The sequence below is a fragment of the Schistocerca piceifrons genome, chromosome 10 (genome assembly GCF_021461385.2).
Source record: "Schistocerca piceifrons isolate TAMUIC-IGC-003096 chromosome 10, iqSchPice1.1, whole genome shotgun sequence".
NCBI classification, from domain to species: domain Eukaryota; kingdom Metazoa; phylum Arthropoda; class Insecta; order Orthoptera; family Acrididae; genus Schistocerca; species Schistocerca piceifrons.
The window spans coordinates 143,101,126-143,126,952 of NC_060147.1; the positions used below are offsets into that span (position 1 = coordinate 143,101,126).

General features: G+C 43.5%; 1 protein-coding gene across 1 annotated transcript in view; it reads right to left on the reverse strand.

The window, feature by feature from the left end:
* Nucleotides 1-7,853: 7,853 nt before the first annotated feature.
* LOC124719003 overlaps nt 7,854-25,827 on the reverse strand; it is a 98,258-nt gene continuing 80,284 nt past the window's right edge. Inside the window, exons 6-8 of the mRNA XM_047244674.1 lie at nt 14,240-14,413; nt 10,008-10,232; nt 7,854-8,364 (exon numbers count right to left, since the gene is read on the reverse strand). Coding sequence (XP_047100630.1) covers nt 8,229-8,364; nt 10,008-10,232; nt 14,240-14,413 — 535 coding nt within the window. The 3' untranslated portion in view covers nt 7,854-8,228. The remainder of the gene's footprint in view (nt 8,365-10,007; nt 10,233-14,239; nt 14,414-25,827) is intronic.

The following is a 25,827-nucleotide window of genomic DNA, read 5'->3' on the forward strand; positions in this document are numbered from 1 at the left end:
TAATTGGGAAAGTGCTTCAGGTACTGTATTTAATAACCTTCTAATATAATGTACCTCTATAGGAAACTCCTGCAAAAATAATACCCATCTCAAAGCCTGGTGGTCGGTGTATATTACTATTTTTGAACACCATATGAGCATTTGAAACTTTTTTAAGCTCCATACAATAAGTAGCAATTCCTTTCCCACTGCTGTATAAAGCATTTGACTCAGTGTCACATGACATACTCATCAAAAAGTTAAAATACTATGGCATTGAAGACGATACACTCCGTCTATTCAAATCTTGTCCAAGCAATAGGTTACAACTTGTATATGCAAATAAGCAGAGGTCAGAAATACTCCCTATAGAAAGATGAATACCCCAAGGCTCTGTTCTTGGACCTTTTCTGTTCATTGTCTATGTTAATGACTTCTCGAATTACATACTATGTAAGAACATACAATATGCTGACGATATGGCATTAATAAGTACAGAAGAGAACTTACAGAGTGTACTGGACAAAAATAGAGAAATGATGCAAATGGCTAATTACTGGTGTCAGGCTAACCAGCTGTGCATAAATCAAACAAAAACAGAAGAAATAATATTTAATCTCAAAGTATCTAAAAATGAAAACAAAACAGTGAAATTACTTGAACTAATCATAGACCAAAAGCTGTCATGGGAAGGACACACCGATTATCTATGTAGCAAACTAGCACGAGTACTTTTCTTATTGTATAAATTAAGAAACAGTGTGAGCAAGCAATTGCTACACCACTCATACTATGCTTTTTTTCATTCCCAACTGCAATATGGAATATTGCTTTGGGGTAACTCCCTAGGGCCTGAATGTATTTTCAGATGGCAGAAGAAAGCAATCAGGTGCATGTACATATATAACTGTTTAATATATACCAGAGAAAATCTGAAAAAATAGAACATGAGATGTGACATGCATGCACACAGTACAAGAAACAGTCACCTGCTGGACTTGCCTTCCACAAGACTTGCTGTAGTCCATAATAACTATAAGTACTTCAGCATAAAATTTTTCAGTAAGTTACCATGCTCAGCTTGTACAGTACCACTAAATAAATATAAGAATACATTGCAAACCTGGCTAAAAAACAACGAATTCAATTGCTCATATTCTTTCAGGGTAAGGTTGTATCCCTTTTACTCCAACTATATGGCCTAAAAATTGCAGTTAATTTCTACCAAAGTGAAACTTTGCAAAGTTAATTGTAATACTGTGGTTGCATACCCATTGTAAGGTTTGAGTTAATAATTCACAATGTTCCTCCCATGATTTTGATATTAACAGCAAATTGTTTACGTATTTTATTAAATATTGTACTTAGTCATCTCCTAGTGCTCTGTCAAATGCTCTTATGAAAACAGATACTAATGTATTCAAACCAAATGGAAGCACTTGGAACAGGTATGACTTCCCTTCAAACAGAAATGCTGTATATGATCTTGAAGTTTCATGCAATTTCACTTGCCAGTACCTGCCTTTGAGATACATTGAACTAAAGAAATCGGCTTGCTCAAGTCTGGGTAGTGATTCACCTATTCGTACTGGTCAGTTGCTTTCTGTTTCATTGTGTTTGTTTAATGTGTGAGCATCTAATACTAAGTACACCCCACCAATAGCTTTCTTTACTACCAATAATGGATTATGGTATACACTTAGACTACATTCAGTGATCTCATTTTCGGTCATTCTGTGTATATCTTCCTGTACGTACTTCCATAAACTCATTGGAATAGCATGTTTCTTGCAAGAAGTGCCCTATTATCTTTTATTTTAAACTACAGACATAATATCCTATTGCTCCTGACTTATCAGAGAAAAATTTATTTTTAATTGGTTCAAATGGCTCTGAGCACTATGGGACTTAACTGCTGAGGTCATCATCCCCTAGAACTTAGAACTACTTAAACCTAACTAATCTAAAGACATCACACACATCCATGCCCAAGGCAGGATTCGAACCTGCAACTGTAGCGGCAGCGCGGTTCCAGACTGTTGCGCCTAGAACCGCTTGGCCACTCCGGCCAGCTATTTTTAATTGATACATTATATAATTCCTGCTGTTGTTCTTTTGCCAGAATATCTAATTCACAAGACTTTAATTGTAGACTTTTGTGGATTTGAGCCATTTTGTCTACAGCATTCTCCACTACTAGTGTTTTAGCAGCAGCTATCAAATGTATCTTGGTTATCTCTTTTAAATCCTGACTAATTTCTTTTGTTTTATTCTTAAATGGTACATTTCAAGAAATAGTTCTTCTCCTCCACAGTACTCTTTTAGTATCAAAATCAAGTGACACTTTATGTTGTAACAGTAAATCAAGTCTGAGTAATAAATGCAAATTTAAATGAGGGATGATTAATAAGTTCTGGTATAACACATAATAGTTCGCTATAATCAGTAATCTTGTTTCTTCTTTTATATGCTTATCTTTACAATCTGTTATGCCTGTTACATAAACATCAGTTACTCATAGTATTGGACATTTCTGTTTACTACGAATCAAAGACATAAATTCCTCTGACATTATTGATATCTCACTACCTGGATCGAAGTGAATTCCTACCTCTATTTCAGAACTGTTCCCACAATTATACATTTTACTTGTTTCTCCTCTACTGACGCTTCTTCTTTTTAGAAGCTACTTGAGTGTGGGAACTGTATGCATGACAGCCACTACATTTTTTACGCATGTACCTCCTGCTCCTGTGTTATCGTGAAGATCATCTGCAGTGATGGAACAATTGTTAAAAGTAAATTTCATACACTGTTCATTTATTTCTTTCCCTTACTATTAGATTGCCTCTTGGCCTTACAAAATTTGCTTTCATTTTTCCATTGAAATCTGGGAGGATGACAATTTCCGCCGTTATTCTTACAATGCCTAATTACCTCTACGGAAGTAGTCCTTCCTTTTTTTGTTTAAATTATTTAATCCATCAATAAATGTTAACAAATCACCAACATTTGCCCATCCGTGGATCTGTTACTCAAAGTCAATGTTATCTTTTTGGTAATTATTGTAGATAAATACGGTCACCATTCTAAAAGTTCTTGTGGTCCAGCTACTCTGTTCCATGGCTGTGTACCAACTTCATTTTGCAGGACTGCTTCTTCCTGCAGAGTGGTGCTGAAAGAAAACTCTTCACTACTCAGCACTACTAAAATAATCAGACTACTCCTTTCATCTATGATTCTTCTATACTTGAAAAACTCAAGTCAAACATACAACACATCCATTTTACAACAACATTCTGAATAACAAAAATCACGTAACTCAACCTACACTGAAGCATTTCAATCAGTTTAAAGACAGTCTTCATTTGTTCTGGCCCTTGACAATGTCAATGAAGGACCTCTTGCTCTGAGTTCACCGCAACTTCCAAATGTACCGTCAAAACACTACTCATCGTCCACAGCATGCAAGATCGTAAGAACATAGAACGTGACCGCTTTTGGCTATTGCCTGAAACCATCGTGGCTTTACTAATTAAGTGACAATAATTTAAAAGTAGTAGGAATTTGAGTATGCTGATGGGACTTGATATTAATGAGATAGAAATTATGCCTTTTTTAAATTGACATTTGACAACCCAGTTCAGTGAGATAGTGATTTGAGTACAGAACAAAATGAAGCATATTCCATTTAGATGACCAGTTATGTCAATCTGAAAAGTGAATATAGACATGTATATGTACTGTTTTGTAGTGAATATGTAGTTTAAAAATGAAACATTGTCTTATAGGCTAGCTGTGTCAAGTATTAATATATTAAAGTAGTATTTCTGTTTTGCTCTTCATATACATTGATGGAGGGCAACCACTTTCATGGAGGCTGGTTAAATTTAGAGGGCATAGGGCAAATTTTGGACCTTTGAAAGGTGTGGATCCATTTGCAGCTAAGTGTAACAGTGAAAAGTGTGTTTTTGATAAATAAGTATCAATTGGTGCTGGGAGATTGAAAACTCCTACCTTTTGTGTTTACATAAGGAGTTAATTAGCCCTGTAGTTGGCCAATCAGGCCACTGCACGCAGAAACTGAAGTAGCCCACCAGATACAATTGTGTCAGTTGTTCTCACAGCGTAGACAATAGTGCACAAGACTGGTCAGCCTTTGTCTCAGGTTTGATCCTTACTACCATTCCGCATCCAGTTTTTGTTTTACTCTCTTCTTCGGTTTTACGAAACTGAATGAAGAACACGTTTGGCAACACCGTCTCTGGTGGGCAGTTGAATTAGAGTGTACGATAGCCTGGTGGCTAATTTCATTGCTAATTAACTCGGAAATGGTGTAGTGTATCAATTTTTTTTTTTCTCAAAAATTATTTCTCAGCACAACCTACTCTGCAACACCTTTAAAAACTTTTCAGACTGTTTAGGCAGCTATTTGACAATATCTGTCTACACACCCCAATGTGGGAGTGAAGTGAGAAAGCAGGTGCATTCTTTCCAGCTGCTATGGTTTTTTTTTTTTTTTTTTGATAACTTCTTGTGATATCTTTGATACTGTCATTTATATAACATGCATACAGTGCCTAAAAATTATAAATTTTAACCCTGAACCAGTTCAACTTAACTTCATTATTTATTACATTCTTTTGGTTACTAGGAGTATAATGAGCTAGTTAGTTTGGCTGGAAACCATGCTAATAACAAAACACCAGTAATTTCAGATCTGGTTATCATTGTTCATATGTGAACAATCACAAGATTATTGACTTCCTGATAAAACGGGCAAGAGATTGTAAAAATAAATGAAGTAGTCAGACAATCAGTGATGAAAGTATGATAACACCAACATTCATTTAATTTCAAAGTAATTAAAATCTTAATTTAAAACACTGTTATTGAAACTGAATAGCATATTTAGGCAAAATGGCTGATGTAATTCCACAGAAATTATTGCTATATCTGAAAGTTCGTATTCAAATGAATCTCCACCCACTATTTAGTTACTCAGCAATGTAAATCTTTAATTGTGATTTGGGAAAAATCTGACAAACAACAATACACAAATTCAGTATTAATTGTTGTAAACTTTTATAAGAAGCTTGTCAGAAGCCATTTTAGTTCAAATCCAGTTCTGTCTGTGGTGAGTTCGAAAGTAGTAGCATCTATGTCTGCCTATAAGGAAAATGAATCACAGTCGGTTCGGAGGATACGATAAACCAAAACACGTACCGCATTTGAGTTGTGATTGATGTCCTGCTGCTAACTGTGTATTAATTCAGTGACCAATTTTGACATTTAATTTGACTGAGACTCCTAATTATTTTCATTACCTGTGTCCGGGTTCAATTATGACCGTCATCGTGTTTGACAACAGATTTATCTCGTGAAGTGTTGTGTTCTGAGCCCTTCTAATTGACATTATTAATGCTACTCAAGTTGAAGAACTGTGTTATTTTATCCAGACTGTGTCAATTGCCAATTTACCAGAATATAGAACTACAGAACTATAACCAAGTGTAGTAAATGGCTACCTGTTTATCTGTGCATAAATTAAGTAGGTGAACAGTAGTTCATTCAGCATCTGGGAGCAGTTCAAGTATTCAAACTGCAATTTTTGGCGTCAGCTACAGATTGGCAATATATTTTCCCACCACCAACCTTTCAGCCAGTTTTGGCTCAGGAGCTGCAACTGGGGCTAATAGGTAGGCCACTCACTAGATAAATGAATTTTCCTTGTATACATGTTATAAATTTAAGTTCGCCACCATCTTTTTCTGCCTATATATGAAGTCAAATCTCAGAAAGTACTGTAGCAATTTTGATAACAATTTCACTAATAGACACATCAATTCATGACGAAGGTTCACATATCTAATTTATACCCTCAATACTTTGTGTAAAATGGCCTAACTATGATAAATCATTCTCTGCCACACTTTTACATTTGCAAACACTCCACCACCAAGTGAGCGGCTGCAGAGGCCAGACTCGAGGCTCGCACTGTCAGCAGGTCACTGCCTGGCAGTCCTCTCACCATCGTAGCTGCTGCAGAATGCCGGCAGGTGGCATGTGCTGCTTCAGTTTTTTAACTTATGTGAAAGTGACAATATTCAGTTACCTGAGGTTGTTCTGTGATTTTTAATTGTAACTGTACACAGTGCCCTGTAAACAAAATGAGTGCTACACCACATAAGTCATTTGGCCCCAGGTGATGCTAGGGTGGTCACTATTCTAATTATCACTTAACATTCAGTTTTGCTTCTTTCATTGCTAAGATAAATCATATAAAAATGACTTAGGTGTTAAGTTGAATTTTTTTTACCTTAAGTTGTATGCAAAGAATTTTCATTACGAGCTGACAAATTCAAAAACGTGATCTCCATACCATTTGAGGTGCTGTGAACAGTAAGGCCCTAATGCACACCACCGCCGATCGTGAGACTGTAGCATTTACTCGCGCTCCCGACATCTGTCGAGCTTACGGTGAGTCTGGTTTATCAATGCTGCAGGCCCACTCTGTATATACGAACGTTCACAATGAGCTTCCTCACTCATTTCTCCGACATTATTTTAAACGTGGATTCGACAGTGCTGCGCATTAGGCTCTTACGGTTCTCACTGCCTCGTCTGACATAAAATAAAATTATTATTACTATAATAATACTATTATTTGACGTGTAGAGCACATCGGGTGGGTTTTATTGAGCAACGGCAGACTGTTCGAGTTACGAGTAACTTCTGGCTGATAGTTGAAATTAGTATATGAGAAAATGGCTGACACTCGGACCACTAATTACTGTATAAATCGAATAGAATATGCTAAACTTTTATTTTAAACAAATAAGAGTTGTTTCTCTTTTCTTAAAAATCAACATACTACTATTCATTTGAAACTAATCCTTTTCCCAAATGTCAGCCTGTAGTTCAAGAATTCTGCTGTCTGGGCAGCAACATAACTGACACTGCCAGAAGTAGAGAGGATATTAGATGCAAAAAAATAAAAGTGAGAAAAACATTTTCCTTATCTAAGAAAGGTGTTAACATGTGTTAGAAATTAAAGTGTTAGGAAGTCTTTTTTGGAACTATTTACCTTACCAGATCTGAAATTTGACGAATAAAAATTTGTAGGGTGACATCGACGCTCAGATACAGTCAGGAGCTGTAAGGCACACGAGGTGCACATCTCAGAAATGGCTGTCAGAGAGCACAGACAAGCAGGGACAGCTGCGTATGATGTTACTACGACAGTAAAAAAAGTGAGAAAGCATAATTTCAGTTGTCAGATGCAGTTTGAACTGACAATGGAGGCTGTAAAGAGTTTGGAAATTTTATCTCAATCTTAGTGATATCCTAGAAGCCTGGAGAAAAACTGACTGCAGTTCAACAAGATGAGGAGGACAAGAGGATTAGAGACGGATCAATACATGATCTACAGCCCTCAAAAGAAATAATTTGTGGCATTCAACTAAAATAATTTTGGAAAAATAACAATTTTGACAGCAAGGCGAGACTCTGAAGACTGTTAATCTGTTGAGGTCTATCACTCAGCCTAGGAAAAAGAACCGTTTTTCACCACCAAATTGGACCACACATACGTGCCTCTAAATGTTTGGCAACCATTTTTTGGATTAAATTCAAATGTTTTTTCTTCGTTGATTTAGATAGCATCTTCGTTGATTTAGACAGCATCTTCTCAGATTTACACAGCATCTTCTCACGACCAAACACATAAGGAAGAAAACAGTTATTTCTCTTTTAAATGATAAAAATCAAGTTTTCATTTAGTGTGATGCACATAACATTTAGTGCATATATTCAGCAATTACAACACATCAAAAATTTAAATCTAGATTTATACACAAATACTTTCAGCCACTAATTATTAAAAACAACGCACACTTTTCACTATGCTGTAAAAAGAAACAAACTTTTATATGCATCAGCAGAACTTTCAATAACATGCAGTCTCTCAATTCACTGATAATTAAATACAATTGTTTACAATAAAATAGAGACACTCATCACATATGCTGTTACTAAAACCTTCACTTGTGTCCCGTTGGTCATTTTCAGTTTCCTGTCTTCTTATTTAGGGCATCCGATGCCCTTTTGAAGCTGAGGAAGTAAAGGAGTGGAGGCATTGTCTGAGTTTGGAAGTCAGGGTCTGTGGAATATGAGAGCAGCTTCCAGCACAGTGCCAGTCCCACAGCTACCCAGTTTGAGTGGTGTCTGTGTGTGAACTGAAAATGGTGTCACACAAAACAATTTTGTGAATATTGTCTGGGGAATGGTTCCCAAAGGTACCCCTCCACTGTCAGGTCTGGCATCTGGGCACTAATTCTGTCCAGTGCTATCTGGTCTCCTTCGCAGCAGTCGACCTCCAACACTCTGTTTGTTTAAGAGGACAAGTAGAAAGATAATTATCAAGAGCTGTCATAACACATTTTACTTATGCATAATATAAATAGGTACACTAAAAAAAACAACACCAACAGTAAGGTAGCCACCATTAGGCTATAAATAAATTACTGGAATAGTTAAGGCACATTTATTAGAACTATGTTAAAATCTCACCTTGCTTCTTTACACAACCACTATTCAGATTTAAATGTTTATCATATTTCTTAATGAGCTGTCGGATTACCTCAGCATGAGATTCTGGTATCCGAGATCGCTACTGGCCCACTGTTCTTCACTGAAGCTGAGCCTCCGTAATGAGGTCGAAATCAGACGGAGTCACATCTGAGCTGTAGGGCCAGTATTCAAATGCGTCCCGTATGAACTGACACTACAATTATCTTGTCTGTCACACAGAGTCATCTGCAAATGTGGCACCTGTAGTCGAGGGACTGCATCACATATTTTGAAAGATTGTTCTTAGTTATCTTCAAGTTTCACGAAAGGCTCAAGAATTAACTGTCCTTCCGTGTTTCGTAAAATCTGCAAACGAGATTCCTTTAACAGTCCCAAAAGACAGTATCCGTAACATCTCCAACTGACAGTGCTCAACTCACTTTTCCCAGTTTGTTACGATAGGAAGCATGACAACACACTACTGTCTGACATTCTGTCCCCACGTCAGTGTCGAAAACTCGTGTCTCACTGGTGGTCACAATTTCGATCGGTAGGACTTCTTCTTCCACATTGTAACGATAAAAAGAGACCGGAGAAGTGGTCATCTGTCGAGTTCATTGGTTCTCGAAACATTTTTGGAATTTGAGAGCACTGAACTTCTGTCAGCATATCTGGGTTTCCCGTAAAACATCACAATAAATCTGTGGAAAGTTGTCTGACAGTCGACATGTCAAAAACACCGGACTGAAGGAATTTTTTTGGTCAGTTCTCTGCACAGATCTTTGGTGATCGCAGACAGATGGCCAGTACTGTGATCCTGACAGCATTCATCCTTACACTTACAATACCTTCACGCTTCACATTTCGTCAGTATACAGCACAAATTTCGTGATGAAAGTCAACATCTTTTTCCCACTAATAATCCTATTACTGAGTGTATTTCACATTTCGAGAGATATTCATCTCCGACACGTACCAAATGCCCAATGTAGAAGAATCGAACAATAGAAACTCCAGGTTGGAGTATCAACAATGTAGGAAAAAATAGATATCTACTTACTGGAGAGATGATGCAGTACGTTGCAGATGGGCACGGTTAAAAGAAACTCACACGTAAGCTTTTGGCCACAACCTTCATCAGAAAAAGATAAACACACACCAGTCATTCACACGTACAAGCACACCTCAAGTACACATTACCGCCAACTTTGACAGCTCGGACCAGAATACTTCCCTTATGTGTGTCTTAATTGTGCCTGTCTGCAACTTAAAGTGTCCACGTAGTAGAATTGTACACAGTGACGTACTCTGAGAGTCGGCATCTCCCCCGCTATTTCACGTGTTACGTGAAAATGGAGGTTACTCTCCAGATAGCCCTCGAACGAGCCACATCGATAGTTTAATCTGTTCGCATCTCTCTTAGGAAGACAACTACACTACTGTGAATGAAATGTTACCTCAGGTTCACCAGTCTGCCGGGAAACTTGTCAAACGGTATGGCCCAGCAGTCACTTTCGAATAGGTAAAGCCAGCGGAGCCCCGATATTTCGAGGATGCAGTCCACACTGGGTTTTAATTTATCAAATTTAAGGTCCCTGAACTCCAAAGTGTTCAGTGCTGGCAGTTTAGCTATGTGCGACATTGCGTATTCACCGAGACATTTACAAGAATTGATTTTCAGTCTGAAACACAGCAAAATATCCACCTTTAAATTTGATAATAGTAAATATTTGGGAAGAAGTTTTAGTAAGGTTTATTATTACTTTTAATATAATGAATGTAACAGTACACTGTGTAGTTCAAGTCATGCATAAATCAAACAGCTCAGTGTTAAAGTGGCATTATTTTACTTATTTATAATCAATCTTAACATATTTAAATGCACTCGATTTTATCATTTTGTATACACACACACACATTTTTTACTTCACATATATTTATAATGAAGTTCTTCTTCATACTCCATTTAAGACAACTATTTAAGATTTAATCCTTGCTGCAGTTTTGTCAAGCTCTGATCCACAACTACGAGGGAGAGTTGGAAAATAAGTTTCCCCTGTTGACTGTGGGCAGAGTTGTGTGATATGGGCAAAAGATGACACGTGAATGCTCACGTGCAAGACACCGATACACCATTGGGTAGTCGTCGACCGCGATCGAGTAGATGGCACTGTCGCAGTGCCTGCGCAAAGTGGAGACCAGCCGCTCGGTCTTTTCCTGGAGCTATGGAGATTAGGTGCGTTTTGGAGTCGTGGTCAAAGGCAGAAGTGAGAGCTGGTATCTACTATGAATGGGCACATGGAGTATCAGGCACAGAAATTCATAACCGCCTTGTCGAGGTGTACGGGACAGGTGTGATGTCGAGGCAAATGGTGCAGAGATGGTGCCAGCAATTCACTGATGGATGTCAGCAAGTGCAGGACATACTGAGACCTGGACGGACGTGCACGGCCACTACAGATGCAAATGTCAGGAAGGTGGATGACTTGATTAAAGCAAAATGGTGTATCCCTATCGATGGAGTAGTGGCAGAACTTGGAATTGGACATGAGTCAATCCACAAGATCATCCACGACATTCTTCGATACAGGAAGGTTTCAGCACGATGGTTGTCCCGCTAACTGACCCCGACACATGTGGAACAACGCATGGCGTTCAGCCTGGAACAGCTCGTGCATTACCATTAATCTGGCAATTACCTTCTGTTTTGGATTGTGATGGAGGATGAAATGTGGGTCCACCATTGCATGCCCGAATCGAAGGCCACATCCGTGGAGTGGAAACATCCATCGTCACCTGTCCAAAAGTAGTTCAAATCTGGATCTCGCGCGAAGTGACTTCCATCTGTTTCCTGCTTTGAAGAAGACTCTCAGTGGAAGGCGCTTTGGCAGCAATGCTGACGTCAAACAAGCTGTTCAATGCTTCTTTCATATGCAACACCCTGATTTTTTCCTGGAAGGCTTTTTGAAGCTTATAAAGCGGTATGACAAATGTCTCAATGTACTTGGAAATTATGTAGAAAAATAAAAATATATCTTATCTTTAATGTCTCATTCTGTTTTGTTTCCTTTCACACACAACTCTGACCACAGTTGACAGGGGAAACTTCTTTTCCAACTCCCCTACGTAAAACAGACAGGCTACAAAGTGATCTCTGAAATGTTTTCTGCTCCTTTTGCCACTGTTTCTGCTTGTGGGCACGCATGTCACGGATATGTCTAAGTGTCTTCAAAGTTGTAACCACTAATGGTCCCCACATAACTGTGAACTACACAACTTTGTGTAGCTAAAATGTAAACAAACTATAAGATTACAAGAGGCTCAGCCATACAATTTTATACTATGTCAACAAGCATTCCGAGAACTGGCAAGTTTGATAGATTCAGTCAGATTCAGGAGTTTGTGTGCCTCGTGGTGAAGGTGTGGCTGGAAATGAGGCAGTGAGCAAACAGTTGCCGACTGGAACTACATGCACCGGCTCAATAGGAAGTGCCGCCCAAGCACAGAATGTGAGCCTCGCGAACTGACGACTGAAATATAACGATGAAAATCGTATTCGTATAAACAGTTAAGAATACTTGAAACAGTATTTTAAGAAATGCAAAGACACTTTTGAAGTCAGCAGATGCTCCAAATTCCAACTAAATCATACAATTTACATTTTAGGAAATTATTATTGTTTCTACATCTACATCTGTATTCCGCAAACCACTGTGACGTGCACCACAGATGGCACCAGTTATTGGGGTTTCTTCCCATGTGTGTGGGAAGAATGGCTGTCGGAATGCCTCTGTGTGTGTGCAGTAATTAGTCTAACCTTATCCTCACAAACCCTATGTGAGCGATATGTAAGGGGTTATAGTATATTCCTAGAGGAATCGTTTAAAGACGGTTCTCGAAACTTTCTTAATAGCCTTTCTCGGGATAGTTTACGTCTGTCTCCAAGAGTCCTGCAGTAACTCTGTGACACTCTCCCACGGATCAAACAAACCTGTGACCATCTGTGCTGCTCTTCTCTCTACATGTTCAATATACAGTGTCGGTCCTATTTGGTACAGTTTCCAGACACTCGAGCAATATTCCAGAACCAGTCGAAAGGGTGAATTGTAAGCAATTCCCCTTGTAGACTGACTGCACTTCCCCAGTATCTATCAATGAACAGAAGCCTACTACTAGCTTTATCCACACCTGGGCCTACACGATCATTCCGTTTCGTATCCCTAAAAAGTGCTACACTCAGCTGTTTGTATGAGTTGGTTAATACTGGCTGTTTCATAGGATTCTATGTTTTTTTGTTGTATGAAGTGCACAATTTTCATTTTTGAACATTTAAAGCAAGTTGCCAATCTTTGCACCAGTGGAATCTTATCAAGCTCTGAGTGAATAATTGTGCAACTTCCTTCAGACAGTACTTCATTAGAGATAACTGCACCATCTACAAAAAGTCTGTTTGCAAGGCCACTGATATACAACATGAACAGCAATGGTCCCAGCACACTTTCCTGGAGCACCCCCAAAGATACTTCTACATCTGTTGACGGTTCTCCATCCGAGATAACACCCTGCGTTCTCTCTAGCAAAATGTCTTCAGTCCAATCACAAATATCGTGTGGTACCCAGTACGATCCTGCTCCTGATAGCGGACCCTGTGGCATGCCGTATTCCGACTTGTGTTCACACGATAGTGCTCCTCGGACTGATACAATCAGTCTTCTGGTTTCCAGATAAGATTTGGGGGTTGCAGAACAGTGCCTCCGACTCTATACTGACTAAGGATTTTTAGAAGGACCATATGAGGAAAGTAGTTATATGCCTAATTAGACTCAAAGTATCATTGCTGAAGATTCTTCGAACCTGTCATTGCTTTTCTTTTTGGCTACTTCTACATCCTTCCTATGTGTGTGAGATGAGGGAAATTAGACGTATAAATGAAAACTCTTTAGAGACGTTAGAGTCCACACTACTGTCTGACACGTGGAACAACAGACATTGTGTAGAAAATGTTGCATACAGATGGAATAACTTTTATAGCACTTTCTTTGCCCATTTCGATGTAAAATGTACAATTACTTTTAAAAAGAAATTTGCTGAAACCCGTGTAAGACTGCCTTCAGAACTGAGACAACTGAAGGAGCAAATGTTTAATACTGATAACTAACAAACGTGTCAGAAAGCGTACGAATTAGCACTGAATTTATACACAAAAGAAATTATGCAACAAAAAGTAGAAAACTTAAATAACATAAGCGAATCAGTACAGAACTGTGTAAATGAGAGACTCGGCAAAAAACTGAAGCCTAGTGCCGGCAACATCCAACTGGTGAGTGACTGTGTGAGTGCTTTAAACCCTTATATGGCCAGTAATGCTTTTAATACCCACTGTACTAATTCAGGGAGCATTAATATGAACTCTGGTGCTGATAACTACAGAACTACTTGCCTGGTACAAAAACCAAAGCATATATGTGAAACAGATACAACTGAAAGAGAGAGAATAATAAATAAGATGCAAAACAAAGTATCTAATGGATGGGATGAAATTTCCTCCAATATCTCAAAAAGACACAATCATTCACTAATTCCTGTTCTGGGGCACATCTTCAATGAAAGTTCAAATAAACGTGTGTTTCCATCCGAATAAGTAAAAGTGCAGTCTCCTTAAAGCAGCACTTTCTGTACGACAGCTTACTTTTCCAGCTTTTCGAGTCGGCAGAGCTGCTCAAAAAGAGCGTCCGTATGCCCCTCGCAGGACACCAGCTCGAGTTCTCGCAGGTCTGGGCAGAGCGGCACCAAGGCGCGTGTCGTCTCATCCGCAATGAGGCAGGAGAGTGAAAGCTGCTGTAGTTTCGGCAATCCTCCATTCCTAAAAGGATGGTGAACTACACTAATTGCAAACAATGTAATATACATAAAAAAACTAAAGAAGTTCTGTGAGGTCATTCTCAGACAATACTCTCATCTACTCATTCTATGAAAAGGGGAGCCCAGACTAAGATTTCCAGGAAAATTCATACTAAAAGTCACCAATGAAACATTCGTTCATTCTTGCATAGTGCTACCAGCCTGAGGCCTTTACCAGGTATTATTAAGACAGGAAATAGGAGATCCAACAGAGTGGAGCCTGTTCTGTCCCAGATTGGTGCAACAGTGTTACAGAGATGGCTAGTAAAGTCCACTGGCAGACACTATAAGAGAGACATTCTGCACCACAGTTATGCTTACTGTTAGTCTTGTGAGAGAAATAGTTCCATGAAGATCACGCAACATTTTGCTTCCTTCCCACAGACATCTTGTAGGTGGTGGTGGTTGTTGGGATGTTTAAGGGGGACTAAACAGCGAAGGTCATCAGTCCCCCATTCCAAAATCAGGCAAGCCGAAAAGCAACAGAGCAGGTAAAAACCAAAGGGGGAGGAGACGTCCCCCCAGGCGCTAAAAGAACACAAATGCAGCAACAAACACTACAGACAAGAACAGGACAGAGGAACACCAGACAGAAAGAAACAGAAGAAACAGAAGAAAGGAAGATGGCCGGAGACTGGTTGACTGACCACGAGAACAAAAATGGGAAAGAGTCAACCATCGCACGGCACACCAGAACAGCAACAGACACAAGGACAAAAGACACAGAAAGGGAAAGGTGCAGGACCTCCCTAAATCGAACCATAAAACGGACTACCACGGATAAAATTTAAAACGTCATCAGCCATGGAGGCATCATCGGATAAAACCAGAGCCAAAGTGCCCGGGAGATTAAAAGAATGCCGGAGTGTGCGCAGTCGAGGACACTCCAGCAAAATGTGGCCGACCGTCAGCCGGGACCCACACTGACACAGGGGGGGATCCTCCTGACGCAACAGATGGCCGTGCGTCAGGTATGTATGGCCGATGCGCAGCCGACACAGGACCACTGAGTCCCTGCGAGAAGCCCGCAGGGAGGAACGCCACACGGCGGTCGTCTCCTTGACAGCCCGCAGTTTATTCGGGGCTGTCATGCCACGCCACTCAGCTGCCCACATCCCAAGCACCTTACGGCGCAACACCAGCTGCTGGTCGCGAGCCGTAAGGCCGATCTCCAAAGCTGGGGCGTCTATCGCCCCTTTGGCCAGCCTGTCAACACGTTCGTTCCCTGGGATGCCAACGTGACCTGGCGTCCAAACAAAAACCACCAAACGACCAGAGTGGGTAATGGTGGAAACAGACTCCCGAATAGAGGACACCAGAGGAGAAGAGGGATAGCAGCGGTCGATGGCCTGGAGGCTGCTCAGGGAGTCACTGCAGATGACGATGGACGCATCTGAGCAGGAACGCATATGCTCAAGAGCGCGCAAGATGGCCACCAGCTCTGCAGTAAAAACACTACAGCCAGCTGGCAAGGAGCGCTGTTCAACATGGGCAGCGTGAGCAAAAGCGTAGGCAGTGCGACCATCAACCAGGGAACCATCAGTGTAGACAGGCTCACAGCCCGGAAATGAGGCGAGGAGCGCAAGAAAACGGCGACGGAGGGCCACAGGCGGAACCGAGTCCTTGGGTCCCTGTGCCAAGTCCAGACGGACGGACGGCCGGGACAAACACCAGGGAGGCGTAGGTGCACGGACCCGGAAGGGAGGCGGAAGAGGGAATGAACCCAATTCCGACAGCAGGGACTGAACGCGGACAGCGACGGAAAGCCCAGACCTAGGTCGCCGTTCGGGCAGATGGAGGACCATGGCAGGGAAAAGCAAGCGACGATTGGGATGGCCTGGCGAGCAATGTACGTGGACAGCATAGTCGGCGAGCAGACGATGACGGCCAATCCGCAGCGGTGGAACCCCGGCCTCCACCAGTAGACTATCCACGGGGCTCGTTCGAAAAGCGCCAGTTGCAAGCCGGACCCCACAGTGGTGTATGGGGTCTAACAACTGCAACACTGAGGGTGATGCAGACCCATAAGCCAGGCTCCCATAATCAAGCCGAGACTGCACAAGGGCTCTGTACAATCGCAGCAGCGTGCAGCGATCCGCACCCCAAGACGTGTGGCTAAGGCAGCGGAGGGCGTTGAGGTGCCGCCAGCATTTTTGCTTCAGCCGAGTAACATGAGGAACCCATGTGAGCCGGGCATCAAACACGAGTCCCAAGAAGCGGCAAGTGTCCACCACTTCAAGCAGGTGGCCGTCAAGGTAAAGGTCAGGATGAGGGTGGACCGTCCGACGCCTGCAGAAGTGCATAACACGAGTCTTGGCAGCAGAGAACTGAAAACCATGAGCCAGAGCCCATGATGCTGCCTTGCGAACGGCGACTTGCAACCTGCGTTCGGCGACTCCCGTAGTCGTGGAGCTAAATGAGATGCAGAAGTCGTCGGCATACAAAGAAGGAGACACCGACGACCCCACTGCTGCAGCCAGACCATTAATGGCCACTAGGAATAAGGACACACTCAACACCGAGCCCTGTGGGACCCCATTTTCCTGTGTATAAGAAGAACTAGAGACGGCACCGACTTGCACCCGGAAAGAGCGGTGCAATAGAAAGGTTTGAATAAAAGCCGGGAGCCGACCACGAAGACCCCACTCATACAACGTGGTGAGGATGTGATGCCTCCATGTGGTGTCATACGCCTTCCGCAGATCGAAAAATACAGCAACAAGATGCTGACGTCGGGCAAAAGCCGTACGGACAGCAGATTCCAGCCGCACCAAATTGTCCACTGCAGACCGGCCCCGACGGAAGCCACCCTGGGATCGAGCGAGGAGACCGCGCGACTCAAGGACCCAACACAAACGCCGCCCCACCATACGTTCGAGCAATTTGCACAAAACGTTGGTGAGGGTAATGGGACGATAGCCGTCCACCGCCAGTGGGTCCGCACCGGGTTTCAAGATGGGGACAATAATGCCCTCCCGCCATTGCGACGGGAACACGCCTTCGCTCCAAATGCGATTAAATATCGCGAGAATGTGTCTCTGGCAGTCCCTGGAGAGATGCTTCAGCATCTGCGCGTGGATGCTGTCTGGGCCTGGTGCTGTATCAGGGCAATCGGCGAGGGCGGCGAGGAATTCCCTCTCGCTGAAAGGAGCATTGTATGTTTCAGAACGACGCGTGTGGAATGAGAACGGCGTCCGCTCGGCTCGCTCCTTTAGAGAGCGAAAGGCGGGGGGATAGGATGCAGTCGCAGAGCTCTGAGCAAAGTGCGCGGCTAGCCGTTCAGCAATGGCGGCAGCGTCCGTGCAGACAGCGCCGTCCAAGGAGAGCCCAGGGACACCCATAGGGGTCCGGGAGCCATAAATCCGCCGGATCCGGGACCACACGTGCGAGGACGAGACACGGGAGCCCAGGGAGGAGACGTACCTCTCCCAGCACTCCTGCTTACGCCGTGCAATAAGACAACGGGCGAAGGCACGGAGCCTCTTAAAGGCGATGAGGGTCTCCAGAGACGGGTGCCGCCTATGACGCTGGAGAGCCCGCCTACGGTCGCGAATAGCCTCAGCAATCTCCGGCGACCACCAGGGGACAGCCTTCCGCCGAGGGAGGCCAGAGGAACGGGGGATGGCAGCCTCGGCCGCCGAAATGATGGACGTGGTGAAAACACGGACCACCTCGTCAATGTCACCCTGTGGGGGAGACGCAATGGTTACAGCGGAAGTAAAAGCTGGCCAGTCAGCCCTGTGGAGAGCCCAGCGGGGCAAGCGCCCAGAAGAATGACACTGTGGCAGTGACAAATAGATGGGAAAATGGTCACTGCCACACAGGTCAGGATGCACCCTCCAGTGGAGGGATGGGACAAGTCCAGGGCTGCAAATAGAGAGATCGATGGCCGAGAACGAGCCATGGGCCACACTGAAATGCGTGGGAGCACCGGTGTTCAAGAGGCTAAGGTCGAGCTGAGCCAACACATGCTCCACGGTCCGACCGCGATCATCGGAGACAGTCCCACCCCATAGAGGAGTGTGGGCATTGAAATCGCCCAGAAGCAGCAATGGTGGTGGGAGTTGAGCCAGCAGCGCAGCCAAGACATGGCGGGGGAGCTCCCCATCCGGAGGAATGTAAACAGAGCAAACAGTAATAGCCGGCGAGAGCTCAACCCTGGCAGCAACTGCCTCTAAAGGCGTCTGAAGGGGTACTGGCGAGCTACAGACAGAGTGGTGAACAAAGAGGCAAACCCCACCTGACGCTCGTTGACAGGCAGCACGGTTCTTATAGTATCCCCGATAACCGCGAAGGGCGGGGGTCCGCAGTGCAGGAAACCAAGTTTCCTGCAGAGCAATGCAGAGAACAGGGGAATCACTCAGAAGCATCCGGAGCTCTGGCAGGTGGCGGAAATAACCGCCGCAGTTCCATTGGAGAATGGAAGCAGGAAGGGACTGGGAGGGCGTGAAGGCGACTAAGAAGCAGACAGCGCTTCAGAGCCAACCGCCGCCACTAGGGGAGAGTCAGCTGAGTCCATAGGAGAGGCCCCCAAGGGTTCCGTGAGGGCGAGATCCGCGGCAGAGGCGAGGATCTCCACCTCATCCCCGGAGCCAGGACTATGTACAGCAGGCGGTGCTGAAACCGCCAGAACGTCCTTCTTCTTGGACACATTCCGTTCCTTCTTCTCGCGTCTGCCCTTAGGGTGAGAGGGCTGGGAGAGCTTCTCTGAAGGAGCGTCGGAGGCTGACGACGACGCAGAAGCCCTACGACCAGCAGGTGGCGGAACCTTCAGCCACTGGCTGACATCCGGCTGGGAAGGAGAAGAAACGGAGGAAGGGACAGCCCCGAGGGACCCCTTCCGCGAGAGAGGAACCGGCGGAGGCAACGCCGCCGGAGAAGGAGGGGGAGGAATCGAGCCTCCCAGTTGTGGAGCAGATGTCACTCCCGAAGTAAGCATGGGGGGAGCGACAGAAGAGGGTTTGCCCCCAACTGCTAAGGGGGCAAGAGAGGAAGGCTTGCCCCCAGGCACGAGGGGGGCAGACAGAGATACATGGCCCCGAGGGCCCACTGAAGGCGGCACAGATGAAGCGACAACCGTCGCTCGTGCGGGCGACGATAACGTGGCTGCAGCATAAGATGTTCGAAGGGAAGCAGGATACAACCTTTCATATTTCTGTTTAGCCTCTCGATAAGTAAGCCGGTCCAGGGTCTTAAATTCCATGATCTTCCGCTCCTTATGAAGAACGGGGCAATCCGGCGAGCATGGAGAGTGGTGCTCCCCACAGTTAACACATACAGGCGGAGGTGCACATGGAGAATCAGGATGAGAGGGGCGTCCGCAATCTCGACATGTAGCGCTGGATGGGCAACGGGAGGACATATGCCCAAACTTCCAGCACTGGAAGCACGGCATCGGGGGAGGCACGTATGGCTTGACGTCGCAACGGTAAACCATCACCTTGACCTTCTCGGGCAAGACATCACCCTCAAAGGCCAAGATAAAGGCACCGGTGGCCACCCTGTTTGTCTTGGGTCCTCGATGGACGCGACGGACAAAATGCACACCACGTCGTTCCAAGTCGGCTCTCAGCTCGTCATCGGATTGCAACAAGAGGTCACGATGGTAAATAATCCCCTGGACCATATTTAAGCTACTGTGGGGAGTGACGGTAACAGGGACGTCACCCAGCTTATCACACAAGAGCAACGCTCGTGACTGGGCTGGGGAGGACGTCTTGAGGAGGATGGACCCATTCCTCATTTTTGACAACCCCGCCACTTCCCCAAACTTATCCTCCAGGTGTTCCACAAAAAACATAGGCTTCGTCGGAAGAAAGGAGTCACCATCAGTCCTGCTGCAGACAAGGTATTGCGGTACGTAAGGCTCCCGCTTGGCACTAGATCGGCGTCCCTCCCATGGCGCAGCCAACGAGGGGAACGTCTGAGGGTCATACTGCGCAGCATCGAAGTCGACTCTACCTCGCTTAGAGACGCTGGTGGCCGTGCGACCACCAGCTTGATGTGATTTATTGCGCTTCATTGCGCCACATCCGCCCAGATGCCACCTACTCCGAACGAGGGCTCTCCCCAAGGGCGCCACCCAGCCAAAGCAACGGGTACCTGGCCGATATCCCGTTGCCCGGAGTCCCCGTGCCCCAGACAAGATGGGCACATACTCCTTGGCATGCATGGGGAGGAAACAGCTCAGGCATCTGTAGTGCGATCCCTGCGTGGTCAGGGGGCTACCACCAAGAGGGTACATGACGACCCCACCACAACGGACTGGCTACCGTGCTGGATTTTAGGTGTTTAAAGGGTCCACAGTTGTCGTAGGCGCTAAGAAGAAGAGTGCGCACAAGGCGAGAAGGAGACCACCCAGAAGATTTTGGGCGTAGTCCCCCCCACACAACAATAGGTAACATGCAAGATGGTGGAGCATGATGGACCAATACAAAAACACCACGTAAGGTGTCCTTCCCCAAATGGCACGCACTGACGACGGAAATTTGGAAGAAAAAAGGAGGTCAAACCCAAGAGGGGACCATCACAGAAGGCCCAAACGTTTGAGACTCCTTTTAGTCGCCTCTTACGACAGGCAGGAATACCGCGGGCCTATTCTTACCCCCGAACCCGCAGGGGGACAGACATCTTGTAAAATAACTGTGACAGAAAAATAAGAGAATTTAGAGTTCACACAGATGCTTGCACGTACCGTGCAGCATTCGTGAATGTTATGGAGTAAATGTGAAATGGTATTGGTACCTCAGGCACCCTCCACCATACACTGTAATGTGACTTGCAGAGAACAGTCATAGTTGTACAAGTATATGTTGAGAGGCCTGTAATGTTCACTTTTCTGTATGTCACAGTAAAGTGTACCTTTTGCTTATGGTGATATGATATACCCCCCACCCCTCCCCCCGGGTGTAATGATGCTTATCTGTCAGTGAAACTTGTTAGGTAAAAATTGAAATTTTAGGATATCAAATAACATATATGTGGCTCTTACACTCTGTCAGATGAAATTCATTCATTGCGTTTTGCAGATCTATACAAGGAGGAGAGCCCCCTATAAAAGACAATTCTAAAGTATGAGGTATCTGAAAATGAAGAATTCAAGATTTAACTGAAGTTCAAAGTTTATAAGCAGTAGAATTGATTAAGATGTGGCGCTATAGAAAGATGATGAAAATTCAGTGGACTGACAGGACACGAAATTATGAGGTTCTAAGCAGAATTTGCGAGGAATGGAATGTGTCGAAAACACTGACAAAGAAGTGACAAAATGATACGACGTGTGATAAGACATCGTGCAATGACTTCCACAGTAGCAGAAGTAGCTGCAAAGGGTAAAAGCTACAGGAAAGACAGATACTACAATACATCTAATTATTTTGAGGACTTTGGGTGCAAGTACTGCTATGAGGTCAGTAGAGGAGTAGTAGTTATCGTTGGCCACATCAAACCAGTCACAACAATGATAGGAGGGGGGATTTTACTGAAAATAAAACCTATTTGCAAAAACAAACATCAGAAAGTCCAGGATGGAATATCAACAATATTATGAAAAGGATATATTGCTACTTACTGCATACAGGGGGTGATAGTTCCAGACATGCACAAAGAAAAGATGGCTGAACATTTAAGATTACAGACAAAAATTCCATTTTCTGGAGCAGAAAACACACACACACACACACACACACACACACACACACACACACACACACACACACACACACACACTTCTTCCAAACATGTGTGTGTGTGTGTCTGTGTGTGTGTGTGTGTGTGTGTGTGTGTGTGTGTGTGTGTGTGTGTACGTGTGGGCGCGCGCGCACACGCACTCTATTTTGGAAGAAGGGCTTTTTGTCCAAAAGCTTAAATCTTCAGCAATCTTTCTATTGGGCCTGTTTGCAACTCAATGCCTCCTCTATGTGGCGAGCAGCAATCTATACATTTCATAATATTGTTACAACTTTTTGAAATCAAATGTTCACACACACACACACACAATACTCGTAAAGCTCTATACATGTATAAAATGTATATTGGCATTGCTGATGTATGTAAGAATGTATCATTCATTAATTGTATTACATCTTATGGCTGCTACATTCAAATGGTCAAAAAACTACAATAAAACAGGTCACATTGTCACAGCAGGGTATAGGTGATATTCCTGGTGCACATGAGGAAGTAACTCCTCTCTGCCAAACACAACTTAGCTGGAGAGCATGTACTGGCACCTCTCATTCTCAACAGTTGGGTTTTAATTTTATGATCTCATCCTTCAACTTGTAAAATTGACAAGATAGAGCATATGGTACAAATGCAACTACTCCAGGCCCCAGATGCACGTCTGGCTGTTTCCAATTGTCAGAGTCTACACGTTGGGAACATAGTGCAGAGAAAAACTGGAACTTCTGAAAATCTTTTCACCCCAAAAGAATTTTTTGTGCATTATTAACATCAACAACCTGCTGGAAACTGGCAAATTTAAACAGCTGACTAACACTCTACACTAATTTGCTATTTAGATCCTTGCAATCCAGCAAACATTTCCAAGGAGAAAACCATTTCAGCTCAAAAAACTAAGTAAATCAGCCATAAAAATTAAAGGCTGTTTATCAATACTTGGGACTGTCTTTGCAGTATGGAAATCTGTGTAAATGCAGACCAGATGTGGTTTAAACTCAAAGAAATAGTATCTACAGCAGTTGAGAAATATATACCAAATAAATTAATAAGAAATCGTTCTGACCCCACTTGTTGCATGAAACAGGTCAGAGCACTGATGCAGAAACAACAAAAAGAAGTGTACAAAATTTAAGAGTATGCAAAATCTCCGATATTGGTGAAGTTTTACAGAAGCTCACAATTTAGTGTGATCTTCAATACGAGATCCTTTTCATAGTTTCCAACAAGAAAAGCCTATCTCAGAACCTGCCAGACGACCCAAAAAGATTCTGATTGCATGTAAAGCACAACACAGGCAAGACACAGTCAATATCTTCACTGTGTGACAGCAATGGTAAAATTACTGTTGACACTGCCACTAAAGCAGAGTTACTAAATAAGGTTTTCTGGAATTCCTTCAGCAAAGAAGATTAAGTAAATAATTCAGAATTTGAATCAAGAAAAACTTCCAACATGAGTAACCAAAAAGTAGATATCCTTGGCCTTGGTGTGGTGAAGCAATTTAAATCGTTTATTAACGCCTTTTGTTCAGATTTTCTACCAGTTAGGTTCCTTTCAGAGTAATACGATCTGTTAAATCCATACTTAGCTATCACATACCACTGCTCGCTCATCGAAAGATCCGTCCCTAAAGATTGGGAAGTTGCACAGGTCACACCAATACTCAAGAAAGGAAATAGGAGTAGTCCGATGAATTACAGACTCGTATCACTGACATCAATTTTCAGTAGGATTTTGGGACATATACTGTGTTTGAACATTATGAATTACCTTGACCAAAACAATCTGTTGACACACAGTCAACACAGATTCAGAAAACATCATTTATTCCCATTGAGAGGGGATGTTAAATTGGCTCTATATTTCTAAAGCTCCAATGGGATTTTGATACTGTTCCTCACAAGCAGATTCTAATCGAATTGCATGGCTACTGATAATCGTTTCATTTGTGTGAATGGGTTCATCATCTACTGTCAGAAAGGACACAGTTCATACTAACTGAATCAGTTATTTTGAAAAGGGCACAAGTCACATTTTTTGGCATATTGAGTTATGCTTGGATGCGGTATCTGTAGAGAAAGATTCATCTTTTGTATGGAAATGGCATCAGTCCGATGCATAACATAGGCAGTGGAAGGTAATGAATTCGTTGAATGTTTTGAGAAGGGCATTAGTCCTGGACTCGTGCCCCTTTCAAAACAACTACACTGTTGCATTGGTGGCCATTTTAGCAAACTCTTCAATCAGCTGGTTGAGCGTAGTTTTTTTAGCTGATTTAGTGCAAACATGGACAGTGATACTAATAAATCACCTGGAAAATGCAAACATGGCCAATGAAACCCAGAAGAAGAAGTAAAGGGAAATGAACATGTCAGCTATTCTGGGGAAGTCATTGCAGCCAGATCTACAGAACCTGACTGCAGGTAAGTTTCTAACCTAACTTTTTATTTATTTATTTATTTATTCACCCGTAGACAACTTTTGTTGTTGTAGGTTACATAGTATTAAAAATATAATGTAATACAAAAAAGCTTTCTACATAATGGACAGCAGAACAATAATAATCACATTTGAATGGGGCAAACATTCACTTCATCTTCACTAATTTATTTATAAAATAAATATATCAAAATATTAATGTAGGCTTATTCTGTTTACTGGGATCAATCAATGAATTTTTTTGTAATTATTAATCTTCAACCACATAGCATAAATACAGTCTCACCTGCATTTAAGCTCAAATAAATTAAAAATCTACAATACTAAATTTATATTTCCACGGATTTATGCAGATAACATAATTTTCCTAAATACCCATTACAAAACACTAAAGCTGAAACTAGTAGCCTTTGTTTGATTTCAGATGCAGTATGAAGTGTTTTACAAAATTCAGTGACCTAGACAAGACAACAATTTTGAAAAATTTCCACAAATTTGAAACTAAAATGGAGCAAGATATTATCCTACAAGGTCAGCTGACTTTATATGATGTTCATCGCCGTAGACCACGGAAGGATACTCTGAAGATCAGACTCCACAATGTTTTGTACAGCGTTACTCTTGCAGGTAACAGACATTCTACACTCCTGGAAATGGAAAAAAGAACACATTGACACCGGTGTGTCAGACCCACCATACTTGCTCCGGACACTGCGAGAGGGCTGTACAAGCAATGATCACACGCACGGCACAGCGGACACACCAGGAACCGCGGTGTTGGCCGTCGAATGGCGCTAGCTGCGCAGCATTTGTGCACCGCCGCCGTCAGTGTCAGCCAGTTTGCCGTGGCATACGGAGCTCCATCGCAGTCTTTAACACCGGTAGCATGCCGCGACAGCGTGGACGTGAACCGTATGTGCAGTTGACGGACTTTGAGCGAGGGCGTATAGTGGGCATGCGGGAGGCCGGGTGGACGTACCACCGAATTGCTCAACACGTGGGGCGTGAGGTCTCCACAGTACACCGATGTTGTCGCCAGTGGTCGGCGGAAGGTGCACGTGCCCGTCGACCTGGGACCGGACCGCAGCGACGCACGGATGCACGCCAAGACCGTAGGATCCTACGCAGTGCCGTAGGGGACCGCACCGCCACTTCCCAGCAAATTAGGGACACTGTTGCTCCTGGGGTATCGGCGAGGACCATTCGCAACCGTCTCCATGAAGCTGGGCTACGGTCCCGCACACCGTTAGGCCG